The sequence below is a fragment of the Notechis scutatus genome, chromosome 3 (assembly GCF_049901735.1).
Source record: "Notechis scutatus isolate UNSWTSFEM ecotype Mainland chromosome 3, rNotScu1.2, whole genome shotgun sequence".
NCBI classification, from domain to species: domain Eukaryota; kingdom Metazoa; phylum Chordata; class Lepidosauria; order Squamata; family Elapidae; genus Notechis; species Notechis scutatus.
This window is the reverse complement of record NC_142011.1, coordinates 167,321,923-167,342,297: the sequence shown is the minus strand read 5'-3', so window position 1 is coordinate 167,342,297 and position 20,375 is coordinate 167,321,923. Positions and strand designations below refer to the sequence as shown.

Sequence of the window (20,375 nt, the reverse complement as noted above, 5' to 3'; positions counted from 1 at the left end):
ATATGAATTATTTGGAAGGAAGAGCAGCATAAAAATAATTAATAATTAATAGTGTCTCTGCCTCCAGCTACAATTTTTTTCCAGTCACTTAGATATTCTAATCTTCTGTAAATTTCTTATGATTTTATGTAATTTTATCATCATAGTAAAAAACATGTATGTGGGGATTAAACAACAAATGAGGAAGAGTTTTCAGAAGCACCAATTTGAAAATACAACAAACAACTGAAATTGTTGTAGACAGTAAAACTAATAACTCCATAATTGCATAATATCAACTCTACTCTAAAAAAGCAATTTTAGTTTAATAGTTCTTATAATCAAAGCTGGATAGTACTTTTTCATGCATGATGAACAAGCATAACGTGACAGTCATCTACATTGGTCAAAAAATTGAGTGAAAGATTGGACTATTTTCACAGAACATTATTATATTCAGGAATGTACAAACTATTTTTTCTTACACAGAATTGTAGATCTGGAGTTTAAATCATTAAAATGTGAGACAGTTTCTGAAAACAACTCATAACATACTCAAATATACTTTTACAGCCATGTATTTACAAAGTTTTTGCACACTGAGTCATACTGGATTTTGACAATTTTGCCAACTTTAGTAAAAGAAAATGTAAACTATGATAAACTGGGACAGGACTGTGCCCATCTGATTTATTTCTATCCATTCCTCTTTGGTAAATATTTTTATCAGTTTTTCCTTTCTATGGAATTTTTCCCCTGCTGTATAGTTTCTCATTAACCTATAAACAGATCACAGAGAAAAAGACAGGATTAATGACTTGTGAAATAGGTACAGTACAGTGGGTACTGGCCAATCTTTGCTAACTTAGCCCAAAGATTTGAGATATAAAAACCCACTTAAAACCTGGCCAAGTTTAGAACGTGATGAACAAAAGTGGATTAGAACATATTTTCTAGAGCTATATATAAAATGGTTACGGATGCAAACAATTTGCCAAAGAAAAAATCCTAAAATTACTGCTAAAGGTTTTTTCATGTTATTTTAGTGTAAGAATGATTACTGATTTCAGTAAGTAATAAAGTCACTTGATCTCATACTATAAAAAAGTTAAACATCTAAGCATCATAGCAAGCCCACAGGCAGCAGTTAATATATTACAAGCAACAGTAAGTTTGTTTCCACCACAAATTGGATTCATAATCATTGTAGTCATGGGCAGCCTTGGAGGTAAGGATTGTCTAGCCTAGTGATTTTTAAACTTTTTTTTACTTTCAAATAGATTAGCTTCAGTTTCTCTGAGGAGAGATCCTTTCACATTACAATGTGTTCCAACTCATGTTCCATTATTTGCACTCAATACAGAAAATGTTGATCAGATTAGTTGGATTTTGCTGCCTCCGTTATTCACTCAAGAGAAATTCAGTTTAGTGGCTGAACTATCTTCATGGAAACAAAGGAATCCTTGATAAATTACAAAACTAATGGGTTCTTTAGAATACAGGATACAGTAATTTACAGTTTTGGCCTGTTTTAATAGCAAAGGAAAAGTGACATTAACTTGTAAGTGTATTATGAGTTGCTTTCCATTTCATATCAAATGTTCAGCAGAATTAGACATAAACTAATAAACTGCTTAACAGTTTACTTATAATTTTACATTTTACATTTATCTTTACCTTATATTTATAGTTCATTTATATTTTGTTTTGTTGACAAATACTATAAGAATCAGGGAAAAAGTGTGAGATGGATGTTGCTTCAAATACACATTTAAAAAGTTATATATGGAAACATTTATTGTAGTCTTATGACATAGAATACTTATTTTCTAGGTCATAAAGGCTACACAAAATGTCACATTTGAGATATTGCTAAAGGCAAGATTTACTGTAGCCAGAAACAGCTATTTTTTTGTTTTATTATATTTTTGAATTTTTCTTTGGCCTTGGAATCAAATCTCACTGGACCACAGTTTTGACACATCTGGTAGGTAGCAGGTCGTATACTATGGGTCTAGGGCACAGGTGTCAAACTCACAGCGTCACGTTGTGGTCATATGACGTTTTACAATGTGTTTTCCCTTTGCGGAGGTGGGGTGGGCGTGCCTTGTATGTGATGCATCCAGCCTGCAGGCCACCAGGTTGACAGCCTAGGGTATGGCATAATCTCCCTCCAAACATACCCGAATGCACATAAACTGTATTTGCTCTGTTCATTTGAGTAGTTGAAAGATTTTCAGCTGGATCTTCAGCACACCCCTCTCCCTATATGTAAGAAAACATGTAAAGAAGGATTCTCTCCCCACCTCCAGCTTCTGGCACAAATTATCCTTCTGGACATTTCTTGTTATTCCAAACATACATAGTATCACAGTTATAATCTCCATTTTTTCCCTGTGAATTTTTAATTTATTCTTATAAATGTTTTTTTTTTTCAAATTTCCTCTCATTCATAATAACTGGAAGAAGAAGAAAAATAACTAAACTTTAAACGTTTATTTTTCTTATTATATCTAAAAATTTGCCAGAGCATGGCAAGTTGGAATTAGACAACTCGCAAAAGGAACCAAATGTTAAATACATAAACTTTTCCATCAAATAAGAACAGTTGTAGTCAGGTATGGCACTTTATATTTTAGGGAAATATTCTCTGGTGACTATAAATAATGCTTGAAATATTAACTAGAGGACTAGGAAATCCATATTGGCCATAAAAACAAAGCATACACACCAAAACAAACCTGAAACACTTTATTCTCCTTCAGCTGTTTATAAGAAACTTTTTTACACAGAACTTCAAACATGGCAAGCATAGAATGAAGATAGATAGATAGATAGATAGATAGATAGATAGATAGATATAGATATAGATATAGATATAGATATAGATATAGATATAGATATAGATATAGATATAGATATAGATATAGATATAGATATAGATATATAGATATGTAACATTTTTTATAAATTGCAATGACTAAATAAAAGTCTGACAATTTAAAAAAAACTATAATATGGAAATACACAATAAGCTGAATAATATACTAATTTGGGTTACATGGAAGTATGCCAGAGGTCCTTTCCTACTTAGAATTCTAAAAAAATATTCAGTGTTTTCATAAAATCCACCTTCCACAGGCCATTGCAAACTTCTACTGTTAAGTATATTATCTGATGTTTTTACAAATTCTACTTTGTCAAATACATATTTTTAATGCAACATAAAATACATAATGCAAGATACAAGATACAAAAGATGAAGATTGCTAAGTAGGAGAATTAGAGGAAAAACCTATTTTTTCAGACTACTGAAATATAATTGCAATTAGCAGAATGATACCAAAAAAGAGCCAAGACAGAACCAGAAGCACCAGGCTGATATTACAAGGACCTGCTACTTGAGCCATGCTTTAAAAACTGAGGGAGAGGGGTAGTAAAATAGGGGAAAAAAACCTGGGATTTTTCATTGTAACATGTGAAACAGAACTCACATTTCTCTAGGAAAATTAAATGAGGTTGGAATGAAATGCCACTTTTAAACTACACTGTTAGGACTAGGGAAGAAAAAAGAATCTTTAAACAGAGTTCTATCATGGTGTCAGCCTGCCAAAGTACCCCTTTTGAGCCTCATAAAATACCACCTTGGAACATTATCTCTAAGTATGACTATGAAATGCTTAGAGCAGAGGAAGTCAAGCATGGCAAAGCACGGAATTTAAATAAAACACTTGCTACTTACCCTGTAGTTTGCACCATGATCAGCTTACCCTTCCTAAAAATTCCAATGCATTGTCTGAAAAAATGGGAACTAAATCCTGGGGGGAAAGCAAGCCGAAAGTTCCAGAAATCCAGAGATCTAAAAGACTCTCAAATTTAAACCCCTGCCCAAGATGCTGGGTAGTCTGTGTGTCTATCTTTAACTTGTAACTGATTTGGTTTCACATTCCATTGAAGTCCTGCTGGCAAATGCATTTGCACAGCTTACCAATCACAAACAGCCAGATCCACTCCCTTTCGCCTCCTCTTTCCCACCCCCAGCCCACAGTTACTCCACCTCTCTTTTGGAGAGCCCGTGCAGCTCCCGTGCTTTAACCTATCTCTTCAAAATGAAAGGAAAGAGTTTATTTGCTATCCAAGCATAAATAGATATCATTGTGGTTTTGCAGCCAAGTGTAAACTATCCTCCAAATGTGGCTGTCCAAGAAAGGCATGTTCTGCTCGTAACATTCCTGAGAGCCTGCAGCAAGAGAGTACAGGAACTATCTTGCCTTTCACTGTGTGCCTAATTCTATAAGTTTACATCGTAGAGCGTACATCACTTCTTAACTCCTGCATGAAAAGTTTAACATCCACTGAATTCAGGGTTAATAAGCCCTAAAATAATGTTTACACATGGATCCCCAACTGCTCAAGAAAAAGGGGTTAATATGTAAATCAATCTATTGGAGGTGAATAAAGCAACATTGAAGGACTGTCTACTATTGACCTCACCCCTTTCCTAAGAGGTCTGTAGGGGGGGGTGCATAAGCGCATCAACGTGCCTACCGTCCTTGTCCTGTTGTTTCTTTTATTTTTCTTATATGTACCCATTTCATGTATTCATAACTATGTATATACTTACACTTATTATCTTGTAAGCAATTGACAAACAAATAAATAAATAAGGAAAAGTATATAGGAATGCAGCTTGACATAAGGTATAAATCTGTTGCTGTTCCTGTTGGAGGGTTATTCAACCCCTCCATCTTGAGATTATTCAACTTTGTGGGGTTGTTGTTGGGCTCAATTTTTAGTTGCACACATCAAGTACATTCATTTTTTGTTCTTGGCTGGGTTGCGTTTTTGTAGTTCCATTTGGTGTTAGTATTGAAATTGTCTGATTGTGTCCTCCCAACATAAAGCTCAACTTTTGATGATTCCATGGACAGATCCCTTTATTTTTCTTCTGCTTCTTCTTTTCCAGACAGCAGTTTGGAAACAGGGTTGCCATTGTTTTTTGAGATTTTGCCTGGGATTTGCTATAGTTTTTCATCCAATATTCAGTTTAGCTTTTTGAAGTCAAAGCTCAATATTAAATTAATGAATTATCATCTGCTATTTTGTAATGGAAGGTCAGTACAACATAACTCTCAAACCCTCTGAGTATGAGTGTGTGTGTACGAGAGAGAATGTGTGCAAAGAAAGGAAAATAGCTATCCTAAGATAGCATCTGCAATTTTTTATAATTATTTAGTTAAAAATAGGAGAATACTAGGTTAATTGATCCAAAACCCTAAATGGATTATATTCCAGCTCATTCATTTTATGTTAGAGTATATTCCCACAAAAGTAATCCAGTGAGATAGGTTAAACCAAGATGGAAGGATTTACGCCAAACCACCTGTTGAGCTTCCTGCCCTGAGATTAAACCTAGACCTGAATTTCTATCATTCAGTATCTTAATTACAAACTATTTAAATTGGCCATTTATTGTAATATTTAAGTTTTCTTTCTAAAAGCCATTTAGATGATTTACAAAAGGCTGTAATTCATTTCTGGTTATCCAACTCAGCTGCAAAAACTTAAACTTTACAGTTATTTACTCTTATACATACATATTTTGTTGGCACAGAGATAGGAGAAAAGGATTGCCAGCTGACTTCCAGAAAAAAGATAGATGAAATGTGATACTCCTGCCAGATCTATTATTAATGGTTCCTTGCTGACTTGCTTGTATTAAAGCAATGATTGGCTGAAACCCTGTACACATTTTCCCAGGAGTAATTCCTACTGAATTCAATAAGACTAGCTTCTGAATAGCTTCTGAATAGCATGAGTGGAGAACATTGGATTTCTAGACATTTCTGAATTAAAATGTCCAACATCCTTTCTATTGGCTAAGGAGCGACTAGCATTGATCTAATTTTTCCCAAGCAACTGGAAACCCATTTTGGACAGAATAACAGAGTTGGAAAAGAACTTGGAGGCCTTGCAGTTTAAGCCCCTGCTCAGACAGTAACCCTATACCATTTCAGACAAAAGGTTTCCAATCTTTTCTTAAAAGCTTCCAGTGTTGGAGCACCCAGAACTTCTGGAGGCTAAGCATTCCACTGATTAATTGTTCTAACTGTCAGGAAATTTCTTCTTAGGTCTAGGTTGCTTCTCTCCTTGATTTTCAACCACTTCTTCTTGTAATGCTTTTAGGTGCTTTGGAGAATAATTGATCCCCTCTTCTTTGTGGCAGCCCTTAGTTATTGGAACACTGCTATCATGTCACCCCTAGTTATTTTAATCCCTGCAACTGTTCTTCACATGTTTTAGTCTCCAGTCCCCTAATCATCTTTGTTGCTCTTCTCTGCACTCTTTCTAAAATCTCAACATCTTTTTTACATGACGACCAATACTGAATGCAATTTGTGGTCTTATCAAAGCATTATAAAGTGGTATTAACACTTCACATGATCTTGATTTTATCTCTCTGTTAATATAACCTACATCAACCCTTCTCCATGGTTCAGTAGTTTTGAGATCACGTCTGACAGTTCCTTCAGAACCTTGGCTATAATCCATCTGGTCCTGGTGATTTGATTTTAACCCAGTTAAAGTAGTTGTCTCTTCCTTTTCATATTGCTGGAGACTTACACAGGGTCCAACTATGATTCAAGGAGCATTTTTCATTTTTATATCGCTGTTTCAGATTTCTCATTCAGCTACATTTGAGACTACCCACTTGATATCTTTTTAGGGCAGTTGATAGAGTCACAGGTTGCTAGTTGTCAATTGGTAACTCTAGTAAGTCCAGCTCTGCAAATATATATTGAATTAGAACTAGAACATGTTAGAATCAGAATAGTTATGAAGTTAGTATAATTCTCTAATTGATATAATAAATATCCACCCATCAAGTTTTAACTCATTAAGATCAAATGCATGCTCAAATATAGATTTTCTTAATGAACATTTTTCAGTAAGTCAGGAAACAACAACCAAGACAGAAAGTAAATCATATGAATGAAGGAGAATATACATGTCCCAGGATAATGTTGCAAGATCCAATATGGATCAGTCACTGGGACCAGAGGTTTTGTCTTCCAAGCTTTTGGACTCGTGCTAGAGTCCATCTTCAGGGAACTTCTCTCTAGCAGACTGGGTGTATTATGTGTGTGGCACAAAAAATACTATGCACAGAATAGCACACTAGAGAGAAGTTGTCTGAAGATAGGTTCTAACACAAGTCCAAAAGCTCGGAAGACAAAACTTCTCGTCTCTGTGACTGATCCAGATTGGATCCTGCTAAATCATATGAATTATTAAGCTCTTGGAGATGAAACTTGGAAAAATATAAATTCATCATCAAAGCAATTTCAATAGAAGGGTAATATGGCAGCACATTGTATTTTTACTGAGTGCAAAACTTGCAACATTTGCAATTTAGTTACTAAACTTAAAAACTGTTTTATTATTAATATTTACAATTGAACTAAACTCAACATGTTAAATTTATAACAGAAGATTAACTACCTTCATGCTAGATTCTCCAACGTACACACAATACTTACTATTAACAAGAAAAATATTCAATATATTGCTGCTCAATTCGTAACAGAGAGAGAGCTCTATGCTTCTTAAGTACCTAATAAATGCCACCAATTTGTGGCTAATTCTATTTTTTCACAGAGAATGGTATTGTGAAGCAGAGCTCTTCTGGCAAGAGCTGTTTCTTCCTTACTAAGCCTGAGGAGAAAGTATTTTAACAATTTAAAGCTTTATATACAGTATTTGTAGAGAAGGAAATGATTCTTTTCTCAGCTAATAATGTCTTTCCATGTCACTTCTCATTTCTGCGGAGTGTATAAAACTTGTTCTTCTCCATAAGTGACTCTGTGAGAGAAGGTTTAATAACAACAAGACACAACTCCACTGGTAATTCATCTGGAGTCTCATACATACAAAGCATGTAATTTAGAGACTGCCACAATTTATTTGTGCTCCATTCCCTGGAAGGACTTATAAGGATAAATTAAAGGCCTTGATTAGAAAGTCAGTCTTTTCTTTTTTCTATATTTCTGTTTCCATTTTTTCTTTCATAGATAAAATGGGGATCTTTCTTTATACTGCTATTACTAATGTCCACTATTATTTCTGGATACCATCCACAGTTGCTTACATTAATTCCTGCATGAATAACCGAATTTAAAAATGGTATTTCCTCTGAATTTATAATATAAATATAATTTAAAGGCAAAATGTAGCATTTTTCAAGAATAAATGCTATGTGCTATATAAGGAATATATTGGGGCATTTATTTCTCAGTATATTGCTTGCTTTCCTAATTTTTCCAAATTGTAACTCATTATAGGCCATTATTTAATTAAAACCAGGAACTCTAAAATACAAGAGGAAACAAACCAACACAGAACGGGCTTATCTAAACACCATTATTGAAACTGATGGATGAAAGACTGCTTGGAAATCACATGGAAGCTACTAGGGCCTACTTGAAAGCTAGGCACCCCTCACCACACCAAAACAAAAAAACAAAAGAATTATAATGTTGCTTTCCAGTAAGAACAAAATGATAACAGAAAACTCCTGTCTCTACCCTGATAATTAAATGTCACTCAATGAAAATTCACATAATGATGACCTATCACCATAGAATGAAAAATAAATGCTAAAGCTTCTGCAAGAAGCAACATCTAACTACTCTTGATCTCAAAAAGATAAGCAGAGTCTGACTAGGTGGAAGAGCATCAGAAAATCTCAGGATTGTATACTATTGGAAGTTGAAAAAATATGTCAAAAAAGGACAGTTGCCAAGAAAGCTTTGTGGATGTGACCCTATATCACCAAGAGCCAAGCTCAATTTGGTGGGGAAAAAGAAAATGTTAAAATATCAATTTTAAGATCCAAAAGAGTCACCTTGATGGGTGGCAAATAAATCAAATGAATGAATGAATAAATAAATAAAAGTCCCCAAGACTAGCAAACAGCATTAGCTTTTATATATCAGTGACATACACAGAGAAGTATTTAGTCCAAAATGCTTATGTTCAACCATTGCTTCTATTTTTTAAGAGACATATATTGAAATCCACTTACTAATGACATTTATCCTCTTTGCTACATTTTGTAATAGGGGATATAAACACTGTGGACCGATCTCTTCCTAGCACTATCAACTCCAATAGAGCCTTAACATCTAGTTCCTTCAGACAATCTGCTGAATCATTCCCCTCTCTGATGATTAAATGTAACATGATAATAGAGAAAATCACCAGAGAAGAACAATAAGGGATCATTTTGATTACTTCAAAATTCTAAAGTATCCCTAAGATTGTGACTCCTTTTTGCAAAAATAACAGTAAATCTTCTTCCAGAAAATAGAGCCAGCAGGGCTTCCAGCCCCTTCAAATATACAGTATTAAAGACTAGTTATAGTGGTGTCCAGACAAATAGTCAAAGTCAAAATGACAGCCACAACCATAGTCCTGCCCAGGGGTGGGATTCTACCAGTTCGCATCTATTCACTAAAACCGGTTGTTCACATTCTAAGCAGTTTGGAGAACCGATTGTTAGAAGAAATTACTGGCCTAATCCTGTAAGGAAGGCAGGAAGGATACATTCTGGTGTTGCTTACAGAAACTGCCTCTCCGTTAACCCTTATTACATTCTTGGCAGGACTAGACTTCCTGTCTCAGGAACGTCTCTGGAGTTTCCCCCCCCTCCTTTGCTGATACTTTGCTTGTGTGGAGTGACCATTCAAAGTTACAATGGCACTGAAAAAAGTGACTTATGACCATTTTTCACACTTACGACTGTTGCAGCATCCCCACAGTCATGAGAGGCCTGGCGAAGAAATGCGTGCCTCGATGTGAGTGATATTGAGTTGGCCACACCCAGCCAATAACATGCCCACCAAGCCATGCCCACCAACTTAGCCACACCCACAGAACCAGCTGTTAAACAATTTGAATCCCACCCCTGGTCCTGCCCTTGTTTACAGGCAACTAGTTATTCTGTCACACAGAAAACCCTGCAGCTTTAGCTTAGTATTGTAGTATAAGGCCTATATCCACAAAATATGCATGTAAACCTCAGCAAACTCAGTAGGACTCACTATCAGTAGTGGTATTCAAAATTTTTTACTACCAGTTCTGTTGGAATGGCTTGGTGGGCGTGGCAGGGGAAGGATACTGTAAAATTCCCATTCCCTCCTCACCCCACTAACCTGCTTTCCAACTCCATTCTCCTGTGCAGGGCAACAAAAGAAGACCCAGCCAATCAGCTGGGTTTCTGATCAGCTGAGACTAGGGAGGTAGCGAATAGATGGGGGAGGACCAACCAGAGTTGGTATTTACCGGTTCTCTGAACTACTCAAAATGTCCATTAACGGTTCTCCAGAACCTATCAGAACTGGCTAAATACTACCTCTGACTCACTTCCACTAGTTTGTTCTCTTGTCATTTAAAATGTTTTTTTCCTGCACAAATTACTTAATATGCCCAGGGCTGGGATTCTACCAGTTCAGCCCAGTTCTATAGAACCGGTTGTTATGGTTCCTGGTAGTTCGGAGAACCGGTAAATCAGACCTCTGGCTGGCCCTGCCCCTCTCCGCCCGCTTCTCCGCTCCCTGCCCAGTCAGTCCCTATCGCGCATGTGAAACATCATGTGCATGCACGACATGCCTGCAGCCTGCTTTTGCTCGCCCGCCAGGCCAGCCATTGCTGCCTGCCTTTCGCTGCAGCAGAGCGAAAAGCTTGCAAGACCCCAGCCCGTCCCTTCAGGAAACGGCTCCTGTCTGCTCAGAGGTACGCCTGCAAGTTGTGCTAGCCCATCCCCCACTGTGCCCTGGGCCTCCCATGGCTATCTCTGGTGCTCCCCAGGCCTCCTGCGGCCATCTCCGGGGCTGCTCAGGCCTCACCCAGCCTATCTACCTGCCCCCCCATTCTCGGGCTCAGCTGGCTGGCTTCCCCACTGGCACAGCCCCATCCTGCCGGCTGCGCTGGCTGGGGCCTGTCTACCTGCCCCCCCATTCCTGGGCTCAGTTGGCTGGCTAAGCCGCCACACACCGCTCTCCCAGCTCCCCCAACCACATGGCGGCCTCCTGTAAGCGCCATCGCTGTAGCACCTCTGCTGCCTCCGCCACCACCCCAGCCACTGCCCCAGCCGCCTCTGCCACTTCTACTGGGAGCAAAACAAAAGGAAGCGGGTGGAGGCAGCCAGGTCCATTGCCTCTGCCCACTTCCTTTCGTTTTGCTGTTGCTGCTGCTGCCACTGCCCCAGTTGCCTCTGCCGCTGCCCCAGTCACCTCTGCCACCTCTGCTGCCACTCCAGCCACCGTCTCTGCTGCCACCCCAGCTGCCTCTGCCGCTTCTACCAGGAGCAAAACGAAAGGAAGTAGATGGAGGCAGCCAGGTTGGCCACCTCCATCCGCTTCCTTTCCTTTTGCTGCCACCAACGCCACCGTCACCACCACCACCCGCAGACAGAGGTACCGTACTTTGGAAGGGCTTGGGGGGTGCTCCATGGCCCCAGTACTGCCGCATGCCTCCTCCCCTTCTTCCTTTTCCCACCGCCTGTTGCTATCTGGAGTTTGCAGGATCATTCGTTTCATCCCAGACCAGGGGTGTGTGTGTGTGTGTGTGAGAGAAGAGAGAGAGAGAGAGAGAGAGAGAGAAAGAAAGAAAGAAAGAAAGAAAGAAAGAAAGAAAGAAAGAAAGAAAGAAAGAAAGAAAGAAAGAAAGAAAGAAAGAAAGAAAGAAAGAAAGAAAGAAAGAAGAGGAGGAGGGAGGGAGGGAGGGAGGGAGGGAGGAGGGAGGAAGGAAGGAAGGAAGGAAAAGAGCAAGAAAGAGGGAGAGAAAGAGAGAGAGAGAAATAAAGAGCAAGAAAGAAAGAGGAAGGGAGAGAAAGAGAGAAAGAAAGAAAGAAAGAAAGAAAGAAAGAAAGAAAGAAAGAAAGAAAGAAAGAAAGAAAGAAAGAAAGAAAGAAAGGAAGGAAGGAAGGAAGGAAGGAAGGAAGGAAGGAAGGAAGGAAGGAAGGAAGGAAGGAAGGAAGGAAGGGAAGAGGAGAAAGTGAATGAGATATATGGATGGATAGATTAATACATGGAAGTAGGGAGGGAGGGAGAGAGAGAAAAAAAAAGGAGAGGAAGGAAGGACACAAACCCTGGTTTCAGAAGACTCTTTAGGGCTGGCCTGCAAGGGATCTCGGAGGTCATCTAGTTCAACCCCTTGCTCCAGCAGGAGATCCTTTCAGAATCAAAGAATAGCAGGGTTAGAAGGGAGTATGTGTGTCTGTGTCTGTGTGCCTGTGTGTCTGTGTGCATGGCTGTCAAAACTCCAAAAACAGATCAAGTAATTCTGGGGAGATCAGTCATAAATTAGAACACTTGCTAAACAACCAGCCATTAAGCGAGGGCCACTTATATTTGATTTGCCAGTCACATGGGCACCTAGCCATGCCCACCCAGTCACATGACCACCAAGCCGTGCCCACCCAGTCACATGACCACCACATCACGCCCACAGAAACGGTTGTTACAAAATTTGAATCCCACCCCTGACTATGCCTAATCATAAAGCTGATCCTTTTCAGCGTTGAACTCTAATAAGATAATACTAAGGAAGTCTCATTTTAATTATATCCTAATTCATGTGAATACTAAAAAAGAAAGTAGCAAGCACACAATCTCAGGTTATATGGCACCAAATCAAATTCCTGAACAGACCAAACATTCATATTTCCACCAAATGTTCATTTACCATCTGTGCTTTTTCAATTAGTTCAAGCAAATATTTGCATAACTCATTTACATTCAGGGATTTTCCAGTATTTTTCCTTAAAGAAACAAACTGTGCTGTGCTTCCATGGCCACAATTACAAATGCAGGTTACAATTTTTAATTGCTGGTTTATTTGTTTGTATCCTGCCTTTATAATTTTTACAAATAACTCAAAGCGACAAATATATCCAACAAATCTTCCTTCTTCTATTGTCCCCACAGCAACAACCCTGTGAAGTGAGTTCAGATGAGAAAGAGCGATTGGGCCAAAGTCATCCAGCTGGCTTTCATGGCTAAGGCAGAACTAGAACTCATGGTCTCTTGCTTTCCAGCCTGGTGTCTTAACTACTAGACCAAACTGGCTCTAATAATTTTGTCACAAGATTAATAACTACGATATAAAAGTTTACTAGCATGGACTCCAATATTGCACATTTGAATAATTGTTTTTATTAAAAGTCATTGAAGACTCCAAAACCTGTGATCTGTCCCATATAGCTTTATTCAATGGATCAGTTCATATGTAATACAAAATCATGGTTTTTCAGTACATAAGCAACTCACAGTAAGCTTCAGACTCACACACTTTGCTTCTAATTACTTCTCTCCTTTATGGCATTAGATTAAAAGTTGTTGCCAAATAAATTCTAAATTGGAGAAAATGCATTTGTTGCAGTTCTACAGTTCTATAAGCTGCAACCTGAGGCTACATGTGGCCTTAGAAAGCTCAAAGAGCAGGTTTCAGAGCTTCTATAAAAGTTAGGAGTCTGGTAGCACCTTTTCCATTTAACACATTTTATTAAAAACCATAACCTGAGCAAACTGATGGAAGTCTGTGATATCATCATGAATAGGGTGGATTACATTGAGGAAGCCAAGGATCAGCTCTTGAATACCACAATTTCTCTCCTCAGATCCCCCAACAACATATCAAAGAGAACTATGCAATGTGAAGAAGATAAAGGCCTATGTGCAAATCAATGGCAGAGCTATGGACACACTGACTGCTCACTTTGACAATATCTCTGTAATTCATCTAGAACACTTTCTTAACTCTCACTCCCTTAAGTCCTTCCTGCATTTGAGATTCATTTATTATATTTTATCATGTGGACCTATGGAAACAATCTCTCGTCAAATTTCAATATGCCTTCAACTACTTCCAGACCAACATAACTGCAGCCTATATGTACCCAAAGAATAAGTCCACTTCCTTGAGGTCACCTTAGAACTGTACAAGGGACATATAAGTATTTCCATTATACAGGAAGACTACTGGTTGCTCTTACAAACCTACATGCTTCGAGCTTCTACCCAAAACACATTACCAAATCTATCATCTATAGCCAGGCTCTAAGCTACCACTATATTTGTACTGACCCACCCAAGAGATGCTCAATTAATGGAGTTAAGCCAGATATTTAGGAAACTATACAATCAATCAATTCCCACAGAGGTCTAGACAGACCATAAAAACTGAATAACAGGACAGTAATTATTGTCTCCTACAGCTTATAATTCAAACCACTCAAGCACATTTTAATAAGTTACACTCCATACCAGACAATGACACTGCCCTTTCTTGAACACTGGATAACAGACCCATACTTACATTTAGATAACCAAAAGCAGATTCCTACAAGTAATAAGAAACAACAATGCTAACATGTAAACCAGATCCTACAACACAGATGTCTACTTTGCCTCCACATATATATCAATAGCACCATCAAATACCAATGAATACATGTCTAAGATCCCCCCCCTAAGATTAAAAGCAACTTCAATATGATATATGCTATCAGCTACCAACACCTCTCTAGTTTCTACATAGGACAAACCAGGACAAACTTTGCACAAAATAATAGATGTATACATATGACATCAGGACTCAAAACAGGGACAAAGTCACATCCAAGTCAAAGCCCAGTTGATTCGGTCTCCTGATGACATTCTATAGCAGACCTCATTGTGATTGTTTTGGAAAAGAATTTTAACAGCACCATTGAATGAAATACTATTGAACTCACATGCTTCAAAAGGTTTCAGACCATTTCAGAAGAGCTCAAAAAACTCAATGAGTTTTAATACACTACAATAGTTAATAAGCTATTTTGTAAACTGTTCAATGTTAACCTGCATCTGCATGACCAACCTATCTTCCCCACATTTTCTCCCACCCCAATTTAAATGTATATCAATCTAACCCCTCTATGTCTCTGATGAACTGAGTTGCAGCTCACAAAAGCTTACACCTTTCAATAAAATGTGTTAGTCAGAAAATATGCTACTTGATTTTTTGTGGGTAGTAGCTTAACATGCTTCTCTTCCTACGTCTCCAAAAGTTACAACTTGTCAGAATTATTAAATACATGAAGAACAGTCATATTCTCCATGGTTCATTCTAATTAAGCTTGCATTTAAATTACACCAAAGAATTTGAAAGAAAACACAGTCTTCATCTGGACCTTGCTTCTTTCTCTTTTCCATGTTTTAACCAGGGATCCCCAACCTTTTAAGCGCGTGGCCTTGTGACCCGGTTCAGCGTCAGCTGAAGCGCCAGCGGCCGGTTCGGCGTCAGCTGGCGCGCCATTTTTTCACGAAAAATCACTTCCCGATGACGTCACCAGGCTGATGATTTTTCATCAAAAAAAATGGCCCGGTATGCGCTCGGGCTTTTCGGGTAGAAATGGCTTTCTATGCGGAAAAGCTCGCTTTACAATAGCGCCGCTCATCTTTTTCAATGAAAAATTGCTTTTTACCAAAAAATGCGCGGCGCCCAGCAACCACGCGGCCAGTAAGGCTTGTTCCGCGGCCCGGTGCGGTCCGCGGTTGAGGTTAGCAGACAGGGCCCCTGTTTTGGGCTGTAACTCTCAACCTATCACTCAAAGGCCGAAAGTGTGCTTCCTGATTAGCTCAAAAGAAAGCAGTTTTGAATAGTGGCTTCTAATTTTCTCACTTCAGAAAATTTAGACGAATTAAATTTTCCTGATAAGACTAGTAAATTGTGGCCATATTGTATAGTTTTCTGTTCAATATCTGACTTTGCAAAGCCTAAGTCAAGATGAATTCCCCTTAACTCTGCTTTGAGACTGACCAGTTTTGTGATAATTGAATGTAGCCTCAGATGAGAATTAGGAATGAATAGTAGTCTCCTTCTTCCATACAGATTGATGTTGTTAACTCTTCGTACTAATTATTTAGATTAAGTGTATATTTAAAATAACAATCTATTGCTTTTGAACCACTTTAAAGCATAGATTAATCTGAGAATAATTTGGTAAAACAAAACTGTTAAGAGTATTTGGGCATGTGATTTTTAAGCCTGAGGTAGATAATATGCAATAAGAAAAAGTACAATTTCCCCTATATTTGTTTTATAATGCTACTAGGTAGGTCTGAAGGAACTAGCCTAAAATGTATTCAAAACCTACCTAAAGCCATTCCTCTTTTTCCTATCATATCAGTACTGAATTACAACTGAAGAAGTCTCTCGGTTGAAAAACGTTTTGTTCTTCCTCCTGAAGAAAAAGTCCAGTTGCCTTTTGAAAAAAGCACCGTTGGGACAATCAGTATTGAACGTGTAAGCTCACCACAAGGTATGGGCAATGCAATTAAAAACTGCTTCTCTTTGTTTAGAAATTATTGCTTTCTGTAACAGGCAGCTTATTAAAGATAATGATCTCATCTTAAGATAAGGATGGAAGTCATGATTAGCTCCGTCACTGGTTTTTTTTAAATGCCCATAAAATTGTCCAAGCACAGTTGCTTATGGCAACAGACTCATAAGTTATATAATGTATTCAGTAAATTCTTCACATTCCATAGTATGCTGCAAACACTGGAATGAATTAACCCCCTGATTCACAGTAATGCTGCATTAAATTGAAAATATAGTTTTAAAACATGCAAATATAAACAAAGCAAAATAATGGCCTATAAAAAAGTTCAAAAATAATATCAGAGAATTATTGAAAAGTCAAATTACTGCATGTTTTGACTTTTATCAGACAGCCTTATATTTTGCAAGGAAGTCAACATGCCATCAGTGTTGGATTTCTTTCTTAGCCAATAATATCAATATCAACTTTGATTGTAGTTTTAAATTATTTACAATTTTGCAAAATCTCAAAAATTTACAATTTTTCGACATCATGTAGATGAAAATAATGCTAGGACATGTAGAGAGACTACAGAAAATAGATGAGTGCGTTGTAACATGTATACAAAAATATGCATTCATGTTTCTTTTTAAGAAAAGTTTGGACCAATTTGGATCAACTTAGCAAAATTGTCAGACTTTCATGATTTCATACTTTATAGAAAGTATTCCAAAAATATTTTCAGATGCCTGTTGAAAAAGCCATCAATCCCCTGTACACATGCATCCATGAGCTGGATAATAAGCATAATTTCTTCTCAGAACAAAGATGGACTTGGAGAATAATTACATGAATCCATCCAGTCCATACAAATGCTCAATACCTCAGTAAAGTATTTAACAGCATCACTTCCAGGTTGTGAAATAAAATGGAACTTAGCTTGGTTCTCTTTCTTTGTGCTCTTCCTCGCTTGTTGCTAATTATGGAACAATATAGCTCAAAATCTGCTTTTTTTCTGAATATCCTTGTAGCATTACCTTCATCTCATCTAAGCCCATAACCAAAGCAGCTTAAAATTGTCCTTAGTTGTTCCACTTTTTAAGAAGTGTTTTTTTCTTTTCCCCTGATATAGTATTTGTCCTGGATATGATCTGGTGCACATTCCACCAATAATTTGATCAATGACAATCAAGGGTTGGAATCTTCTTAGGTCTACAGGCCACTTTAGGTTACTGAAAGTAAATTCCATTCCCTTTGGTCATTCCCATGGCCATTTTGAGGTGAACTGTGAGCCAGACTGGATACCTGGGTTTTGCCAAGACATTAAGACATTCTCCAAAGCAAGACAAGAAGCAATGGGTGGAACTAATCAAGGAGAGAACCAACCTAGAACTAAGGAGAAATTTCCTGACATTTCCTAGAATAATTAGTCAGTGGAATGGCTTGCCCTCAGAAGTTCTAAGTGGCTCCAATACTGGAGCACTTTCTTAGTTTTAAGAAGAGATTGAATAACCATTTGTCTGAAATGTTATAGACTTTCCTGCTTGAGCAGGAAGTTGAACTAAAAGACCTCCAAGGTTCCTTGCAACCCTGTTATTCTTATTTGTTTCCTTAATAAGCTATTTACTCACAAAATACCTAGGCAATACTTTCCATAGTACTCATCAAATCTTATAGTTAGGTCTTCTTTGAAAGAGCACTGCATTTGTTCTTTAAATGGGTTTAGTGCTCCTCTGAATGAGCACTGCTCCTAGGCAAAATTGCGATTTGCTTGATATGGTCAGTTTGCTCACATCTGGATACATTACAGACTTTTTATGGCTTCTGCCTACAAGACGTTAGGTGTGGCTGTATATTTTTTTACTTATTTCCTACTTTTATTATTTCTAAGGACTGGGTAATGAGGGCTACAAGTATCATTCTGGGACTAGTACAGGTAGTCCTTGACCTATGACCACAATTGAGCCCAAATATTTTGTTTACTAAGCAAGGCAATTGTTAATTGGGTTTTGCCCTAGCCTAGTGGCTCAGTGGTTAGAACTTCGATCCTGACCAGCTCAAGATTGACTCAGCATTCCATCTTTTCAAGGTTGGTAAAATGAGGACCCCGATTGTTGGAGGCAATATGTTAACATTGTAAATTGTCCAGAGACAATGAAAACACTATGGGGTGATATATTGTATATAAATCAAAGTGCTATTGCTATTGCCCCATTTTACAACCTTTCTTGCCACAGTTGTTAAGTGAATCACTGCAGTTGTTAAGTTAATAATATGGTTGTTAAATGAAACTGGCTTCCCCACTGATTTTGCTTGTGAGAAAATCACAAAAAGTGATACATGATCCAGGGACACTGCAACCATAAAAAAAATCCTTTAAATGTACCATATATATATATATCTGCCATGACTAATTAATTTAATAGTAAGGTGGGATAGAAATAAAATATGTACAGTATATACAAAACTGTCCCTAGGCAGAAACCTTAGGATAAATAACTGGATTGATTATCTGCCTGTCTATCTGTCTATCTATTACTGTATAAGCATGGACATTCCTCCCTTCGCAAAGCCTGTATTACTTCTGGCAATTCCCAAGTAGGATTTGCCTTTATGCTGGAATTTAAAATTATTCTAATGGTAAACAAGTAATGTACCTTTCTTGTTGTTGTTTTAAAAACCTCTACTTTATCAGTTAGGGCTTTCTCCAAAGCAAACATGCACAGGAGAGATATTTGTCACCTTTTCTCCCTGTATCTAGGAAAATAGCAAAAACAGTTCTCTATCACAAGGCTTTGGACAGTAAATAATTTCAATGACATTTTAAGAATAGTGTTTTCACTTCTGATTTTATGGTTATGTTTTCTATTCTATACTTTTTTTAAAAAAAAGTAAATTGCTTTGATTATTCCCATAAATGAAAAGACATGGTATACATTTAATAATGAATATTTTTCTTAAAAATAATTTTATTGAAGAATCCTTTCAACATAATTGAAATGCAATTAAACACTTATTTCATAAATCACACACACACACACACACACACACATTTCCAGAGAGGAGATCAGAATACAATGCTTTTCTGTACTTTGCTGCCATAAAAATGCTCCTGACTGTCACAATCTTGACTTACGATTCTTTCTTCTTCATGCCTTAAATCAGCACTGGAATGAAAGGTAGAACTGCTTTTTTAAAACATAGGTTTTGATTTTGTGTGGTGGATCTAAGCTATTGAGACACTACAAAGTAAGGTGTAATTTATGGATAGTGCAAAGTCCTGGCCCAGAGCTAACTTCACATACCTTAGAGTGATAAAGGTAAAGTAGAAGAGAAAGATTAATTCGGGATTTAGTTTCCCACAGGCAGAAATATCTGTCTCCTTCTCCACAAACCTTAATTATGGAACATATGGATAATATAAGGGTATCTAAAAATCCACATCATTCGTACTCCAGAGGCAGTAAATTACAAGAATGAAAGGGATGCTGTGACAAAACTGAAACAAGCTGTGGTTTCTGAGGAAGGTTCCACAATTAAACTTACGAAATTGTCCAAAAATGAGCTCAAAGTATAGAAATTGGATGAGCAGTTGCTGTTAGACTACATATATTACTGTAAAGGAAAAATTGCATGCAGCTCTCACTGTCAGATTTTCACAAAATAAATTAGTCTTTTGAATTTCCATAGTAAACTTACTTAACATTCTAATTTTGACATACACATTCTATCAAAAATATATGTAGGGCTGTTCAAAGTGGTAATTTCTAAAAAGTAAGAATAAACAGCTTTGAGTCTGGATTTTGCAACCTAGACAAGAAAGGCCCAGAAGATCTAGGATGATATAATATCATCACATCTACAATGACAAATAGAAAATTTACAATATAGTATCAAATAATGCAGCGCACATTTGTAGACTAGAGCTTCATAAATTATGCTTTATTGCAGGTTATATTTGTCTCAATCATTAGTGAGACATACATATGGAACATACATATGGAATGGCAAATAAATTTAATAAATA

At 37.4% G+C, this 20,375-nt stretch overlaps 1 protein-coding gene across 25 annotated transcripts in view; it reads right to left on the bottom strand.

The window, feature by feature from the left end:
* The window catches only part of DTNA (dystrobrevin alpha), a 188,657-nt gene that overhangs the window by 141,811 nt on the left and 26,471 nt on the right, over positions 1–20,375 (bottom strand). For 12 of the 25 annotated variants that reach the window (XM_026670393.2, XM_026670390.2, XM_026670394.2 and 9 more), the window contains exon 1: positions 3,722–4,096. The exons of the other annotated variants lie outside the window; for them this stretch is intronic. In XM_026670393.2, coding sequence (XP_026526178.1) covers positions 3,722–3,738 — 17 coding nt within the window. In that variant the 5' untranslated portion in view covers positions 3,739–4,096. Of the gene's footprint in view, positions 1–3,721; positions 4,097–20,375 lie in introns of those variants that run through there. 25 annotated transcript variants of the gene reach the window in all.